This window comes from Pseudopipra pipra, chromosome 7, assembly GCF_036250125.1.
Source record: "Pseudopipra pipra isolate bDixPip1 chromosome 7, bDixPip1.hap1, whole genome shotgun sequence".
Taxonomy (NCBI): Eukaryota; Metazoa; Chordata; class Aves; order Passeriformes; family Pipridae; genus Pseudopipra; species Pseudopipra pipra.
The window spans coordinates 11,772,279-11,790,447 of NC_087555.1; the positions used below are offsets into that span (position 1 = coordinate 11,772,279).

The 18,169-nt window shown below is 41.3% G+C and overlaps 1 protein-coding gene across 2 annotated transcripts; it reads left to right on the forward strand.

Annotated features, from left to right (window-relative positions):
* Window positions 1–730: 730 nt before the first annotated feature.
* Window positions 731–17,047, forward strand: SGO2 (shugoshin 2). Of its 2 annotated transcripts, XM_064661980.1 has the most exons (9): window positions 731–853; window positions 1,732–1,889; window positions 3,430–3,605; window positions 3,997–4,074; window positions 4,774–4,856; window positions 11,318–11,553; window positions 12,072–14,021; window positions 14,861–15,008; window positions 16,628–17,047. In XM_064661980.1, exons 2-9 carry the CDS (start codon window positions 1,742–1,744, stop codon window positions 16,731–16,733), a joined length of 2,925 nt encoding a protein of 974 aa, XP_064518050.1. In that variant the 5' UTR covers window positions 731–853; window positions 1,732–1,741; the 3' UTR covers window positions 16,734–17,047. The 2 variants fall into 2 exon arrangements, with proteins under 2 accessions (XP_064518050.1, XP_064518049.1); XM_064661979.1 differs by lacking the exon at window positions 731–853 and having other exon boundaries at window positions 1,711–1,889.
* Window positions 17,048–18,169: the final 1,122 nt, after the last annotated feature.

The window sequence follows — 18,169 nt, forward strand, 5'->3', positions numbered from 1 at the left end:
ACATGAATTATAGGACTGGGCACATATAGCCAGTGAAAGAGAATGTATGTGAAGAGAGTGTTCAAGAGCAAGGGCTTTTGGGCTCAGAAGAGATTTTGGGGGAAAGCATTTAATTAGACTAAAGGACTTCCTTGCAATTCACAGTTCTAGTATTACCTGAACCAAATTAAAAGTGAGCTTGCTCAAATTCTGTTGTCAGACTCTTGTCCTTGCAAGTTGGTAAGTGTGCAGGCAGCATGCATTGATAGAATCTATTGGGTTTTAAATTAATCATTTCTGTCTTCATAAAAGTCTTGATGCCTGTCTATTCAGTTTGTCATTCCATCTACTACTAATAGCTCAAAATCAGCTAGAAAAAATTTAACTTTCCATTGAGAAGGAATTACATGGATTTCTCCTTTTAACCTAAATGAAGTCTTTGAACTGAAAGCCAAACATATCAAACTCTTCCTAAAAATCTCTGACAGCCAGGTGGAATACCTGTAGTTCCCTGCTTCCTTCCTCACAGTGTACTGAGACTGATGCTAAGTGTTTATACAATTAATATTTTTTTTCAATTTTAGCTTTATTAATGGTTAGTATTTAAAATGGTTTTGCAAAGGCACATTGTTGTGAAGTTACAGACACCCCACTCCTTTTTAAATCACCCAGAGATGCATGAAAGAACTGGAACCGTGGATTAAAGGTTGATGACTTCTGCATCTCCTTCTTCTGGAGTGTCCTGGACCGTTGGTTGGAGCACGGTTCAAATAACTCCAAGGTCATGGGTTCGATCCCCATGTGGGCTATTCATTAAGAGCTGGACTGGATGATCCTCGTGGGTCCTTTCCAACTCAAAATATTCTGTGACTCTGTAAGTACAAGAACACGTGAACTATTTTAACACAGGTAATTCTGCATGTATGTAACAAAAGTGCTACAATGCCTTTCCTGTTTTATCAACCAAGCATCAAAAAGGATGGATGTTGGCCGCGGCATAAACCAGGCTGTCGACACGGGAGGGGTTTATATCCAGCTGTTCCGGCCTGGCTGTGCATCTTCCCTTTGAATCCCGCAGCACACCTCGGCTGTTGGCGGCTCCCTGGGCAGTTTGTCCCGAACGCCCCGTCAGGCCCCAGGCTGGGCCCGCAGCGCCTGCCCCGCGCGCCGTCGCACGTGCCGGGCCCAACGGCCCCGCCTCTCGCGGCCGCCGGCGCGCGGGCAGCCGTTTGGCCGCGAGGGGGCCGTGAGGGCGCTGAGGGGGCCGTGAGGGCGGCTGGAGCCTCATCGGAGCGCTGGGCCGGGACACCGCCCCCTGTCCTACGTCTGCTTGCGGGCCGTTTTTTCTCTCTCTCTGCTTAAACTTACAGCATTTATAATCCGGTTTATTTAATTGTGTGAGTTTAAAGTCTGTCCTGACGAAGCACAAGGTGCTCTGGTCGTGTTGTGAAGTAATAGGACCTTAGGGGTTTTATCTTTTAAATGCAAACTTAGATAGTTAACTTGAGGGAATGGACAAGCTAAAAAAAAGTGGGATCATTTTAGGTTAAAATATTTCGCCTCTGTGTTAATCTTTCAATGTGTTGATTTATTCATTAATCTGTTTTAATTATTTGAACAAAGGTAAAGACTGAAGCAATTTTTTCGATTTCAGACCTTATATCCTTGTAAGAGATAATGAAACCTAATTTTAAGAAGTGTGAGCAAGATAACTTATTTATTTATTTGGACATTCCCCTTGACAATGTACAGGTTCATTTTGATGATGGATAAAGAAGCAACTGCTAAATCACCATCTGCCATGTTCACCTTGAATGCTATTAAAGGGCGTAGGAAAAAGAGGGATGGAACATTACAAGCTGCAAAATTGAATGCTTCTTTAGCTTCTAAAATCAAAACTAAGTTGATGAGTAAGTACTGTTAAAACTGAAGCCATCTACTGTACTTAGAATGTATGGCTTTAAAAGGAATAGTAGTTGTATTTAACATGATTTGCTGAAATGCTGCCTGTTAAAAATACTAACTTATGTTGAGAATTTTAGGAGAGTCTGACAGCTAAAATGTGATTGTAAGTTATTTATTTATATAGTTCTCAGAGTATTTTGGGTCCATGCTTCTTGGTGTGCTAGTGTTTTTGTAAAGAGTATAATCAAGTGCATTTACAACACCCATGTCCACAGCCATGCTTGGGGCATCTAAAAACCGAGGAATCAAAATGAGTAAAATCAATGAACTCTTAATATATAGTTGCCATGGTAAAACACCTAGTATTCCCATCTGCAAAAATGGGATTTATATAAAATTATTCAATGAATAATTTTATATAACTTACTGAATCCAAGAAAACTGGAAATATTAATCTGCTGATTTAGTCACTTGTCACTTAATCACTGGGAAACTTTGTTTTCCCAGTTAGTCAACATTACATTCAAACACAGGTCTGCCGTGGTAAATGGTTGGGGTTTGTTTCTGGCTCAGACAAAAATACCACTATGGAACATCTCAGAAACTTTTCTGCAAAAGATTGGGACACTATAAATGTAGTGAAACACTGTTATTTGAGAGCTCTGTTTCAAGCAGCATGTTCAGTGAATGTTGACTTCTGCTTCTCTTTCTGTGAGCGGTGCAGGAAGATTTTTTTGTTGTTTCTATATATATTTATATATTTTTGTTCTTTTTGTATAGATATTTTAACTTACTGTGGCTTTATGTAAAAATACTAATTTTCAGTGAAAAATAAACCATATAGATGAATAGTGCTAGTGTCCTTTAGAAATCTCCACACTGCAGTAATAGAAATAATTCGTAATTCAGTAAGATTAATAGTAATTTCAAAGCCTAATGTTTGGAATAACAACCTTGCACTGTTATTGTCTGTTTCCCAAGGCAAAGAAATAAGGCCTTGCAAATTTTGGATAACAGATCACAGAACTAATAACATAAGACAATGAAGAGCTGTAGTAGGAGCAGTTTTCAAACTAGCCTCGCTCCTTTTTGTGCTCTTTTAGAGTATTGTCAGACTTTTCTCTGCTTTGAGTTCAGGTTAACTATGTGCCTACTGTGAATGTGAGGGAAAAGCTCCCGACATTTTGGTAATATGCAGTGCCATTGGAAAAAAAAGTTAAGTTCTTAAGCATTCTGTAACAGATGTGTGTAGGTAGGTTTTCATTAGGATAGTGGAAGGTATATTTTGAATTTAAAGCTATGAATTTTTAAATGCTTTCTTCTTAAAAGAACCTTAGCAGAACCTGTGCATGAAATAAGCTTGAACATGAAACAGAGTAGCCATCAGACTGACAGCCACAGAAACAGTTTTGCACTGGAAAGTATCCGGCTTTGCTGTTGTTGCATCAAAACTTGCAGATAAAAATTTGTTGCATAGTGATAGTTCACACAGAGAGGGCCTGGAATTGAAGCTGGTGAAAATAACACCATTTTTGTCTCCTTTAGATAACTCATCTATGTTGAAAGTATCTTTACAACAAAATAACAGAGCATTAGCCGTGGCTTTAAGTGTTGAGAAAGAAAATTCTCGCAGGCTAAAGAATGAGAGGATTTGTCTTCAGAAGGAAGTAGAAAAACTGCAGCTTCATAATATCTTGCTTCGTCAAAAACTAAACAGTTTGGTATGCTGCAAATAATATAATTTAAACTTAGATCAGATAAACCAACCTTTTATCTTTTTTGGAAACTTAATGTTACTTCTTAAAATGGTGATTTAAAATATATATCTCACATTTCTGAAGTTGTATAATCTGAAGCGTAGTATTTAAGTTTGATTTTTCTTTCATAGGTTTTATTGTTCTTACTATTTTGTCTATCAGTGTGTATGTTTATCCATAGCCACTTTAGTGTCAGCTTCACCTTTATATTTATAGGCATTAAGATGGTATTAAAATCAATTTGTGCTCAATTAAGTCTAAAAAAAAATTATAGCGTAGATTCACCTTTTGTCTCTTCTTAAGACAGAAGCCACTTAAAATATATTTTTTAAATTACTTTTTCTTTTACATTCAGAATAAAACTCTTATTGGAATAGAAGCATTTTTGAATGATCACCTTTTAACTGCAATAGAAATAAGCAGTCCTTCTGAGGTAAGATGTTTTTTGAACTATTACCATATTGAACTCATTTTGCATGATAAGATTTTCAAAGCATCAGATTGAGTGCAATGTTGAAATATATATGTGTGGTAAAACATTTATGCCAGTTCTTTAAAACTTGGGATGAAACACTGGTCTAGTGAAATAAATTAAATGTTGCTGCACTGAAAGTTTAGGATTTAGTCTGGTTTACAAAGTATCTAAAAGTTAAGTATCAGTTAACTCAAACTTAGTACTTCAGTATATGGTGAGCAAGCTACCTGCCTTCCTTGCTTAGTGCTGCAATAGATATCCTACATGTGGAAACTTAACCAGAAAACATAGTCCATGTTAGTCCTTGTCTCATGGAAAAATTGCAATTAATTTTAAAAAAAGGAAAATACTGCGTTTTCTGTTCTAAACTGTTGTTTAGTGTTACTCTGTGCTTCTATATGTATAATGCAGTTTGCACTGAAAAAGTCTGTACAGTGCTTTGGGATGCAAGTAGGTTTTGAATTTTGATGAACTTTGTTACAAAGTATTTTCCTTTAAAATTATTACCTGTGTTGAATATCATGTGCCTTCCATCAGTGCTTCTATTTTTTTCCCCCATTCATTTTTGTTTTTTTTTCCCCTTTGAGTATTTCCAATACTTAAAACATAAGAGAATATTCAACTATTTGTACTTCCCCACTGTTCTTCTTTTGAAAGAATCTGCAGAGTTCCTTTCCTCTGTCAGCTGATCCAAGTAGCCCTACTGATGACCAGTTCAAGAGTGCACGTCAGTCAGCGAGGTAGGAGGTTATATTATTGGTTAAGTGTCTGTGGATTTTTTTTTTACAGCTAATCTGTATATTGTCCTAGGTATTTTTGAGGTAATGAGAAACAATTTCCTGTCTAATTCAGACATTACCTATTTACAACTTGGAGTTTAGGGAGAGAGTGTGTAGCAGCGAAGGGACTAAGCCAAGGGAAAAACACAGGTTCGAGAGATTCTGGTACGTGAATAAACCAAACACCGTTGCTAGTTGGCAAAAATAATAGCTATTTATTAGGAAAAGGTGGCCAACCAGGGAAAAGGGAGAAAACAAAACAGGCGCCTGAGGGAGAAGGATTGGGGCGGAGGAAAAAGTGCACCAAAAGACCCTAGGAAGAAGGCTTCCCCCCCATACTCACCAAGGTATCACCTGTAAACAAGTCTTACCCATCCTAACCAAATAATGAAATCCCTCTGCAGCAGCTGCGGGTTCATGGGGGGTGGCAGGCTCCCACTTCAAGGAGGCGTCCCCGCTGAAAGCAACTTGGTCCATCGTGAAGAGCCGGCCCCCCCCCCAAGAAGCGTCTCTGCTTTTTATAAAGTTTTTTGAGAGCACCTGCCCCGGAGAGGTGTGGCCAGCACCGCCCCGTCAGGGCTCTGAATCCCACCCCTTCTGTTATGTAAGTGCACCCCTCCTGCGCGTGCGTGAGCACCTTGGAAATCCCCTGACGCAGGCGCAGTGATTTTGGGGGGGTCTTCCCAATTGAGTCTGGGGGATGGCCTTCAGCACCATCATCATCACTTTGTCCTCCAACTGCCCCTGACGAGCAATTGACCAATCACAACAGACCAATTAAAACAGTTTACATAGAAGCTCTCCCTCCAAGGCCAAGTTCACTGGTTTATCAGAAGACTTGGCAGGAGAAAATATAAACTAACTGCAGGTGGCTAAGGCCAAACACAGACCAAAAATAACATCCCAGCTTCGTCCCGATACATGCCACCGCGTGGTCTGTGTTTGGACCATGGCACCGGTGAGTTTCAAATAGAGAGAGTCCCGACAAGACTGTCCCGGTCATCATGTCCATCCCCGGGGAGGAGGTCCGCGTGTGTTCTGGTGATTAGTTACTGGACAGTCTCCGGTTGACAGATATCACGGTGAAACGGATGAGCCGGTATGTCCACTTGCATGGGCTTAAACACTGCAATAAAAGAACTTAGAACTCGGTTTGAACCATAGGACAACTTAATACTTTCGATACATCTTTTATAGTATGAAGCGGTCGACTGCCAGCCACCATTTTTATGGGCCTATGGGGAGCCATTGCAGGTCCCGTACACCGGGAGTGTGGTCTAGCACCAGACAACCGCCTGGTTTAATCATTGCCCCCTCGGGCAGTTTTCACTCCTTTTGTAAATTCAAGGCCTCATCGGGGGCAAGCCATCCTGCCATAGCGAGCCCCTGACTGCAATCGAACCCCTCCACCTCATGGAGTGGTAGTGCAGGTACCTCTTGCCTCCATGCTATAAAAGACAGTTGTCCACAACCGGAGGGTTCCGGAAGGTTGTGAAATCGTAGCACAAATGAAACAGAACACTCAATGTTACTGGTTTGAACAGGCCGAAGCCCATGGAAGGTACATAACCGACAATCCTTTCATTACCATCATGCCTACCAGGCACAGGTCTTAGTTCCATATACTTCGCATGAGGTTGCCCGCCCGAAAAGGGTGTTACATCAGTCCAAAGGGGAAGGGGAACGCCACAATCAATTGCAAAGATACAAACAAAAAATATAAGTACCGCGCGACCATCATTAGGAAAACTATCCCCCTTTTATCACAAGTAACAGGAAATAACATGTCCATGACGTTCAGCTTTTTGGATCCTTTGACAGAGTGACCCCCTAGATCCGGTGCAACGAGAAACCTGCTAGATAAAACACAAAAACGTGTACCATTATTCAATACATGCAGCTTGCTTACTGCAGGAATAGGCATGTTCATGATGGTTGGACTATCCGTGCGCACTCGCCCGGATACCTAAATGCAGAAGGAATGGGAAAATGGTTATAGGTCGACACCCTCTCCCACCCTCACTCTCCTCGTCTCGGGTGTGGAGTGAGAACTCCTTTAACCTCTGTTTGACCTTCAATTGCAATAGTAACAGCCTGAGAATCATCGGCTGCTACAATCTCAGCAGCCACAGGACTCCTTTTTCCTGGGGCTTGGTACCACACCCGACCACCTGCAAACCATTTCTGACGGCTACTATAAGGCTAAAATGGGTGTCCGCTGCTATGCAAATATCTCTGCCTTTGATATCCTGTCAACGGACCAGGAAAGTCAATTTGCCATACTTCTCCACCGCGTGATCTGCGTTTCAAATGCCCTAGCGGTAATGAGAGCACTTTGCGCTCCCTCAAGAATTGACAAACAGTACACTCGCTAAGCACTTGCTGGGTAGCTATCTGGGGCATGAGAATGTCTTGGGCCCTTGCCCAAGCAAGCATTGCATCCTGCCCTGCGTGCCCAGACTTATCGTGTGCCCATAAGGCCAGGGCACGATCTCCTGGTTCATGTGGGCATCGACATGGAATACACGAACGTCACGATTCTTCAGAGCATTCCAGATCTGTTCCCAAAAATCCTTGCCCCACCCCTCTGTAATTTACAGTCATCTGCCAACTCCCATCGAGCCTCTCCACCGGCCAAACTGGACTACCAAACGACGAATGTGCACAACGCAGCACCTGGACCTCCAAAAGGTCATCTATAATCTGTTGGATAGCTTCATCCCCACCGGGTATTCATTATTGCTTGATATTTACCACCTGTGTAGCAACAGGTATCTCTGCAACTGCCTGAACACGCCCCACTCGAATTGCTCGGACACTTAACCACCGCGGAGTCCCAAATGTCCATAACTGCTGACCTATCGTTAAAGTGTTACCTTGTAAAAGATCTATACCGACTATATATTCTCCTATTGCCGCTATCATGACTTGACATCATTGCGGCTGCCAATGTCCAACCTGTAATTTTATTTTTGTCTGTACACTTTGGACTGGATGCTCCCCAAGTCCCCATACTGACGACAAGTCCCCCTTATGCTTAGTAGGATTCCCGTGTAATATTGTGACCTCCGCCCCGGTGTCCACTAAAGCCCGCACCTGTTGCAAATTAGTAGGTCCCCACCAGATAGTACAGGTGACAAAGGGGCGCGGGTCACGCCTAGTTACACGGATCTGTGGACCTGGGACTTGGTCACTTCCCTATTCCATTTAAGGGTGGAACGTGGCAAGGGTCTTATCTAAATCCTTCCAGGGATATTGTGGTTCCATAGTTTCTAAGGCAGGAACTGAGCTCACCCCAGGTTCCACCGGGGAGCTGCAGCCCAACTCCCATCTTCGCAACATAGTGGGGAACCTTTTGGATGCTTGTGTTCATCAAGGGGAGGAAAAGCAGAAAGTGCAATGCAAACAGAAGGAGGAGAATTTGGGACAACAAGCGGAGGTGATCCTGTGTGATTTCTGCCTTCAGGGTCCCTATCCAGCCCTGAAGCCTCGCCTGACATGCACGGCGCCCCCCCCATGCCAAGCCCACCTGAGCGAGCACAGCACAAAGAACACCCAGGGAATGGAAAAACTACGTCCTGGTGGGGCTCTGCGGCGCCCAAGTGTTGGTTGAGAGGAAAATGCCCCAGCACGGCAAATTGCTGGAATGCTACTGTGAGAAGGACAAGGTCCCCACCTGCAAACTGCGTTCTGCCCCCAGCTCCCACAGGGACCACAAGACCATCAGCTTAAAGGAGGCCCCTGGCCAAGCACAGTGTTTCTCCCAAAACTCCAAAGGGGTGAACAATCCTCTGTAAAAAGGAGTTCCTGGGAGTACAAATGCTGCTGAGAAAAACTTGGAAATGGACAAAACAACACCGCTTACAAATTATGCAAGCCATAAGTCTGGTAGGAAACAAGCAGTCTATTTTGCTGCGTACATAGCACACTGATCAACATAACTAGTCTGCTTTGGCCTCCACCCAGGAGGCTTGAAGACACCCTATCCACAATGCTACAGATGTCATTGGAAAGGCGCACAAGAGGGCCTTGAGGTCAGCAATACCCCCCACGACAGCTGAACCAGCAAGGTAGCAATATAGACAACTCCTGATTTAAATCCTGGAAAACAAAGAAAAGCTCAAACAACCCCCACTACTGTCATAGCAGATACAAATGCAATTATTTGATGGTCTAAGGACCCCATCCCGGCACAAGCCTGCATTACTGCACCAAGGATAGTACCTTTGACAGCTTGTATTAGCATAACCCCTAGCTAGTTACGTAACTAGCAGCTTCTGTAACCAAGTATCTCAAAACCTGCTTCCCTACAGCAACTGGCAGCCTTTCCACGGATTGTAAGAATGGTTCCTGAGTACCTGGATGCATAGCGGTGCACCTTGCTCTAGGTTCTGCTGACCCTGCAGCTTACATTAATACTTACTGGTTTATGGTCTCTACTCGCTCCAAAACTGGCGATCTCCTGCGCAGCTCACACAGTTAAGGAACAGTATCAGTTGAAAACTCTACCTGAGATTCTAATTTCATCATTGTTCATTACACAAATCACAACATTGGGTATGGACAAGACACCTGAGAGACAGACACACGATGACTGAACCATCACACCCGTTAGTAGTAGTTAGTGAACACAAATGAACCATATTTAGGATATGCTCTCTTCTATGTGATGTTCAGGCTGGACCTGTGCTGCTCAGCATCCCTTTTAACTCCATTCAGAATTCTTGCTGCTCATGATAAGCTTTGTCACACATGTCGGAAGCCAGTGGGGTCCTGTGGGAGAGAAAACACACACACACAAAAAAAACCCACACCCCCATACTTTCCATGCTGATAATTTAATACCTACCTATAGTATCAGTTTGTGATCCCAGTTCACACGTGCCCACCGCGTGAACTAAATAGCCACCGCGTGAACCCAAGATTAACACGATTTTTAAACTTTCAGGAACCTAAACTCATAACGACTGGGAGGCTAGCAGTTATTGTCTCACTGCCCCCACAATTTCACTACTTTTGTTGGGCTATTGTAACTCCACAGTACAAGAACAGCCCCAGTACAGGTTTCTAGGTGGCCTCAAAGAACACTCCAGGACTCCTGGGTCCACCCAGCCCGCTCCATGGAAGGAGCACCCCCTCCCACATCCCGTTTCTGGGAGGTTAACAGTTTTGCTATCCGATTCATACTGGACTCAGCAGGGGCGGGGCCGGGCGCGGCAAAGGCCAGGGCCCGGCCGGGAACTGGGCTCCGCAGAGTCCCAGCTCGGCAAGGGGAGGGGCCGAACGCGGCAGAGGCCAGGGTTCGGCCAGGAACTGGGCTCTGCAGAGTCCCAGCTCGGCAAGGGGGGGGGGGGCCGAACGCGGCAGAGGCCAGGGTTCGGCCAGGAACTGGGCTCCGCAGAGTCCCAGCTCAGCAAGGGAGGGGGGCCGAACGCGGCAGAGGCCAGGGTTCGGCCAGGAACTGGGCTCTGCAGAGTCCCAGCTCGGCAGGGGAGGGGCCGAACGCGGCAGAGGCCAGGGTTCGGCCAGGAACTGGGCTCTGCAGAGTCCCAGCTCGGCAGGGGAGGGGCCGAACGCGGCAGAGGCCAGGGTTCGGCTAGGAACTGGGCTTCGCAGAGTCCCAGCTCGGCAAGGGGGGGGGGTCAAGCGCGGCACGGGGCCGCGAGCAGCTCGGAGGGGAGGAGGCGGAGCCAGACGCGGCGCGGGGCCACGGGCAGCTCGGGGGGGGGGGAAGGAGCCGAGCGCGGCAGGGACTGAACTCGGCTAATAACCTATCCCGACGGGGTCCAGTTTACTACAACAGCACTTCCCCGGCTCAGCCCACTTCAGGGGCGACGCGTCCCCCGCGGCTTTGCTACGCCTCCCCGGGGCCCTGCTTCACAGAACAGCGTTTCCCCGGCGTAGCCCGACAGAGCCCCGCCCACTTCAGGGGCGGCGCGTTCTCTGCCGCCCGCGGCCAGACAAACTACCAAAATAAAAAAAAACCCACCGCCCCGGGACCCCGCTAATGACCAGCGGCGCGTTTCCCGAGGCCGCTGTTAGAGCCCCACCCTCGCATTCGGGGCAGCGTGCTCTGCAGCGCGTTTCCCGAGGCCGCTGTCAGAGCCCCACCCTCTCTTTCGGGGCAGCGTTCTCCGCAGCGCGTTCCCAGATCTGGGGTCCCTACAGGACCAGCTTCGTCCCGATACAGAGTGGTAGACAAAACCTGTATTTGAATAATTCCCTGCTTGCTTCATGTGATCTCACTAGCACAAAGCAGGATTCTTTATCATCAAAAATACATTTGCCCAAAGATAGAACCAGGTTTCATACTCGAGTTCTCGTTTTCTGCTTTTATACATTATTAAGGAAACATTTTAACAATGGAATGTTATGTTAGAAAATGTAATAAAAATCTTCACAGTAAAATTTCCTCTTTTCAGATCTGTAGAATTGCCAGTGAGGCTTCCTTTAATCGAAACAGCTAATGCAAAACAGCAAGGTAGCCCTTCTCTGGGTGAAATACCAAATTCCTACAAGTGTACCACTAATTTGTCAGAGGAAGTGCATTCAGATCAACTCAAGTTTGCATCATTATTGCCTTCTGGTACAAGTAATCAAAAGTTAATTGAAACAGATCCAGTGGAAACAGCTGTTGACAAGAATAAATTTTTTAAAGGTATGATGTATTTCTGTACAGGTGATTTATTTTTCAGAGCTCTCTGAGAATTAATATTTAATAATTCACTACTTGATGTGCAATACAGAAGGTATAGTAAGATTCCTGAACTGTAATAAACTAATGAAAAATAGAATGCTCACCCATAAATATATGTGTCCTGACAATCACTTGTGGAATAGTGTTCATTGAAATAACACAACTGAAATGTAACAAAATCAATGTGAACAGAATAAAACCTTGTAAGAACCACATAATAACTGAAGTAGTTATAGAAAAGTATATTTCAATTTATGTCCAATTTCAAAAGTGCAACTTTGGTAAAATACGAAATTAGCTCTAGTTAACTAAATTTTTGAGGACCAACCACAGAATGTGTGTATTCAGTTAAAAAAAAAAAAAATTTTTATTTTTTCCTACTTGTGGTTCAACCCTCAGTAATTTTATAGAGAGTAATTTTTATAGAGCTACACTCTATTCTTTCTTTCACTAAGCTGCTGAATTTTTTCTTTTTGCAGAAAATCAACTGTGCACAGAATTAAGTTGCAATAGTGCCCTTGTGACTCGTGTCAAAAATACACAATCCTTAGGACAGTCTGAGGAGCTTACAAAACAGCATCATGGTAGTTCATTGCTATCCTGTGGAAATGTGACGGAAAGAAAGAAACATGCAGTACTTCATAAGTCAAAAACTCAACCTAATTTAAAGGATTTTGATAAAAAATGTGGGTCATTGAATCTGCCTAAACATGGTATCAACAGTGGCAGCAACCCCAATGATACAAATTTGCAGGAAGGTTCAAATGACTTGTGTCACATGATTCCCTCACCTCTTAAATATAGCAATGAAAGTAAGACAGATTTTAAGAAGCTGCTGAAGCCTGAAGAAACACTTTATGATGCTGATATGGAGTTGACTGCCAGTGATGCTGGTGAACTACTCACAGTTACAGCAAAAGACAATTATAAATTGCACCAAAATAAAATTAGTAATGCAAATTCTGACAAAATATTAGCAAAGTTCAGAAAGGTAAAATATTCTAAGAAGGATAAAGAAAAAATCAAAAGCAAGACTGAAGTTGATTCAAATTTATGTGCAGAAGAAAGGCATGCTGGGGCTGACAATAGTGAAACCTCAAAAACTACTGGCTCAGAAATTCAACTATTCCAAAGTCAGACAGAGCAGGTACCTACAGGAGATTCTGCAGAGAAACAGAGTAAAACAAGTAAAGCTAAAGATAGGAGGAGGATGTACCAGGTTAACGTAGTGAGTCCAAGAAAACAGGAGACAAATGAAGAAACTTTCTCAGAAATGTCTGGAGACATGGAAAGCAAAATTCAAAAGGCAAACTCAAGCTCACCTCTTAACAAGATCCCACCAGAAGTTTCTTGTACTGAAAATTTGCCATTCCAAGATAATACTTCTAAGGTGTTTCCTTTACAGGGTGACTTTCTAAATACAAATGAGAAAGATAGCAGACCAACAAAAAATAGGAAAACTTTTCAAAACCCTTCCAAAGCAAACACAGCAAAATCCTTTGGAGGGGAAAATGGCCAGGATGAAGAATATATTTCAAAAAAATCTCAAACAGAGATAAACCAACTTGACAGCAAGACAAAACAAAACCCTAAAAATATTATAAAGAGAAAAGACAATAAAAAAAGTAGTTACAGACAAAGTAGAGAAACTGCAAATGACAGCATTCATAAAATTAGTCAGAAAGTAGACCAAAAGAGAAGCCCTTGTTCACCAGGCAGATTAAAACGTACATTGGCAAGGGCCGGCCGGAAAACATACATAATACCAAAGGGAAAGCTTACACTGTTCTCAGCTTGTAAAAATCAAGAATTAAAAAATAAGGATTCATTGCATGCAGAGGCTGGAAATAAAGTAACAGAAACTCAGCAAACACAAGTAGCTTTAGTTACTCAGGATGGTGTAGCTCTGAATACACCACAAGCTAAAGAACAAGTGCATGATGATGCTAACATGTTAAAGAAAGCAGATTTCTCAGCAGTGGCAATTAAACCCCTCCCCATTAGTAGTTCTTCTGGTAATCAGGTAAAGCAGAAACAGAGATTTAGTTCTGATAATACTGAGACCAGACAAGAAAAAAGTTATTTCAGGCCTATTGATCTGGGCAGGCAGAATATTTTGGATGATCAGGAAGTCCCTCATGAAATAGGTTCCTTTATGAGTAAATTAAAGCCTATTATTCAAGTTGAATGTTCTAAGAATATGTCATTAAATGTAGATAGCTTTTCCCAGGAAGGTCTAGATAGCTTTTCCCAGGTGTGGCTCCCAGCTCTTGATAACCAAAATGCTTCTGTCAACTTCTCCATACTGCAAGACTCTGAAATCCATGGGGAAAATGATCATAATGAAGTACCGAATGCTGAAAAAGCAGAACAAAATCTGGACCATATTTCTAAAGAGAGTTACAAAAATGCTCTGACACCTTGTCATGGTAAGTGTAGTGTAGCATTAGGGGGGTATTTTGTAAACATACTTGTTCTTAACAAGTTCCTGTTTACTTCATTGTGTCTGAGAAAATCCCAACACCTAGAAAGTATCCTAGCTCAGATTAATATTTGAATTCTGAACTATCAGGCAAATACTGACAATTGTGTGAGGTATCAGTCTTTGTAATTTGTAGTCGTATCTTCTCATCTTCAGTTCCTTCTTTGGAAAGTGGATCCCATAATTTTTTTACCTTTACTGAGAAATTAGTAAACAGTACCGGTATCAAAGACTGCTGACATAAAAAGCAAGCTAATTAGTTGATCTTCATCCATTTAAGAGTAATTCAAAACCTAGTTAATTTTCCATCCTACATCCAAATCCCTATCTTGAATTGAAAGATTGCTATGTTCATTTTGTGCACATATGCCCAAAAAGCAGCCATAAAGCTGGAAAATTCAGTACTGGAGAACTCTTGTACAATTTGACTCTTCAGATTATACATGTATACCCTCCCCCTGCATTCCAGGCCATGAGCTGTGTGCAGTTTTACTTTTGTAAATGCAGTAACTTAGGGAGTTAACTGCAAACTGCAGTGCTCATGTGGCTTCCTGAAAACATCCCATGACCCATGGCAGACCTCAAACAGCTCAAAATTTATTGAAAGGTGCTGTAGTGGCATTTTCTTTGGTTGTTTTTACCAGTTTGTGTTGAGTGTCTTTAGTAGGAGCAGTAACCCAAGTACCTGAATTAGGAAATACCTATGAAAAATAATTATTAATTGAAAGTTTACTTAATTATTCAGAAAATATTTAAAATGAGGCATATAAACTACTGTATTTACAGGGAGAAAGGCTTTCCAAGATCTGACAAATACTGGTATGCAGTCTCACACTTTTGTACCTAAATCCCCCCAAACTTTGGAAGAAAACTCAGCAGCACCATCCAGACGAGGAAGACCCACTATTTGCTACAAAGAACCCAATCTACACAGGTAGGTGAGGGCAAGTAGATTGGGGCTTTTGTTTGCCTTTTGAGTCTGTAACTGTCCCCAGTAAAGATAGTTCAGCTGTTTATTTGGGGATTTAATAGCCTATCACAGATCTCTTCTGCAAAGATACTTCAGTGTTGGTATAAAACTTCTCCGGTGTGGCAGGATTTCCAAGTTCCAAAGTAAGACAACAACAGTATTCAAATCTCAAAATATAGTCTGTAGTAATAATGAACAATAGTGAATCTTAATGTTTATCATTATATAAAGCCCTTTAGATGTGGATAATTGCAAATGTTATACTTAAAGGTAAACTTATACCATAATAATGTCCTTGTAATATTGTCAAGTGGAAAGAAAATTTATGCACTAATATTGTGTAATTCAGTAGTTTTCCTCTAAGTAGCTGTATCTAATATAAGAAATCATTTAAGATATATAAATTTGATAATTTGTTATATTAGTTAGCTATATTAATTTTATACTTCATTTGCCTCTCATTGTTCATAGCAAATTTAGTGGCACAGGATTTTTGAGATTGTTAAAAGGCAAGACAATAATAACTATTAAAATTTAAAAGAGGATTTGGAAGCCAAACTTCCATTAAGAAAACTAATCTATTTGCACTTACATGAATAGATCTAAATCTAAAAGGACCTTTAAGTTGGTTACTTCTAAAAATATTCTGGATTTTTTGAAAGTATAATATTGATTTAAGGAACAGTTATGCTGTGTTGTGTGTATATTAGTAGGAAGAGTATTCATGAGGTAAAGATAGTATCAAGGCTTCCCTGTAACAGTGTTGAAAGTAAAAGGGTTATGGCTACTTACTTCATTACAAAGGCGTAAAAAGAGTATGCCTGTCTTTTCTGGCAATAATGTGACAGGAGAAAAAACCAAATCCACAAAAGGAAAAAAAATTAGAACACTGTTCTAATACACCCTAAAATATTTCTTACTTATGTAAGTAAACAATTTGAAGTAATGAGCCTATGGACAAGGAGGTGCTAAAACTAATGTAGGAAGTGTCTTCACTTTACCACTGGCAATTCAGAAGTGTTTATACCAGATAACTTGTAAAATAAATGGAAGGGGATTAGGGTTACACTGTTACTTTACTAATTGATTTAGATGCTAAAATGCTAATTATATATAATATTATATATTGACACATTGACACTCTTTTACCCCAGAATGATAAGGCTCTGTATTTCTGAGAGAGACAGTAACTAATAACAGAAAAAAAGGTTGTTGTCACTTAAGATTTCAGATGATTTATATTTTATTTGCAATTATACTGTCCTGAATGGGTGCTGTTAGGCTTTTTGTTTAAATAAGTTTTGAATTTTGTCTTATAGGAATATCACATTAATATGACAGAGCTCACATAAAAAGACTACTATTTTTAAAATTATTTTGGAAAGCAGTAGTTATCTATTCCTTGCTATTTCAGACATAATTATATTCCATAAATTTAATTTCTTCAGTGTAGCAAGCTTTCATTAGGAGTATTTACTACTTGAGTTATTTTAATTTGAATTGTTATTATAATTACATTATTATAGTTACATAGGTGCTTGATGATATTCATGCACAATGTCTTTTTTCTCTTTTCTTTACAGCAAATTAAGGCGTGGGGATCGGTTTACAGATACGCAATTTCTGTGTTCCCCAGTCCGTAGAGTAAAAAATAAAACAAGTTTTAAAAGTAAATCAAAATTTATTTGAAGAAGACAAAAGAATTGCCTTTATGAACAATACTTCTAAAATGGGTACAATTGTTTATGTTTAGCAATATAGAGTGCTTATTGTTCTTTGATTAGTAAAGTTCTTCCAAAGTGAAATTTTCTGAAAAAGAGCCTCTGAGAAAGGGCACAGAATACTTCACTGAGGAAGGCATATACGTGTTAGGTTCCACTCGTGTTTTGCATTTCTGGTCAGTAATTTATAATTTCTTCAAAGTGTTTGCAGCACTTCTTAAATTGTAAGAAAAGTGTATGTTTTAATGTAAATTGAAAATAAACTAGCTTTGGGAATTTTAATGTGAGTTTTTCATATTTATTTTGAGTAGAACCATTTCTCAGTGCTGTTTGGAACAGACACATGCATCCCAAATTTTGATAAATTTATTGAAATAGATGGAGACAGTCCCTTTTTTTTGATAGTTGACTTTGGGATTTGACAGAATCATACTGAAATTTGAATAAGGAAGTCTCACTGAGGAATAGTGGAGAGAAGTCTAGTGTCCAGAGTACATGCCAGAGGCTGTACACTCTATAATAGGTTCATGAATATTATAGAAATTAGGCTCATTATTGGTGCTCAGTTAGGTGGTGATATCATCTTAACTGTCTTTCATTGTTTACACAGGTGGCTCGTTAAGTGTCTCTGTTTTGGTAATGCCTAGCTCCTGTTTTTCAGCCCAATTTAGAATACCCAAGGACGCTGCTGCTTTCTCACGGCCCTGCTATCTCAGACTCTCTCATGGGCCTAGTCAGACTGCGTCTTATACTTGAGCAGCTCATCCATAGCCTTAGCCATGTTCATATGTCCTCGCATTTCTAACCAATCCTCTACAATTTCCCCCGTTTTTATTTTGTGCCAACAACGCTTTCTTTGTCGTAGTATTTACACGTCTAGTAATACAAGAAAAGGCAACACGAGCTATTACTAAGATTACAATAACTGTCAATATCTATCGTAGGCCTTCCTTAATATAACTTAGAGCCCATTCAGAATAAGGAATCACTATGGTTCAACAGAATCACGTTACACATCTCTAAAATCTTGACACCGGCAGAAAGTATTTTTAAGTTTACACATTCACACATTCACGTATCTTTTTTCTTTCACACAACATTCAGGTGGCCACCTCAGACACGCTCCTCAATCACACACACATTTTCAAGTGGTCATTGGCTGTGCACTTCTTGTCAGTTTCATAATTCAAAGGAAATTTATGGCATAGCCGCCATCAGCAATCTGCAAATCCTGCATAACTCTCTATGTAAAAGACAAATACAGCAAGAAAGAACAGAATATTATCTTGGAAATCTTCAACCCTTCTTATAGAGCAATGCTATTTTATCATAAAGGCAATAAAGCTACTTTTGCAGGGGGCAAGACTATATCCCCTTCCGTCTCCAAATCTTCTACCTGCACCC

What these genes read in the sequence shown, in the direction of transcription:
- SGO2 (XM_064661979.1), top strand. Translation starts at nt 1,724, where the DNA reads ATGTACAGGTTCATTTTGATGATGGATAAAGAAGCAACTGCTAAATCA. An exon ending in AGTGCACGTCAGTCAGCGAG is followed by an intron (nt 4,857 to 11,317) that starts GTAGGAGGTTAT and finishes TCCTCTTTTCAG; the next exon opens with ATCTGTAGAATTGCCAGTGA. An exon ending in AAAGAACCCAATCTACACAG is followed by an intron (nt 15,009 to 16,627) that starts GTAGGTGAGGGC and finishes TTTTCTTTACAG; the next exon opens with CAAATTAAGGCGTGGGGATC.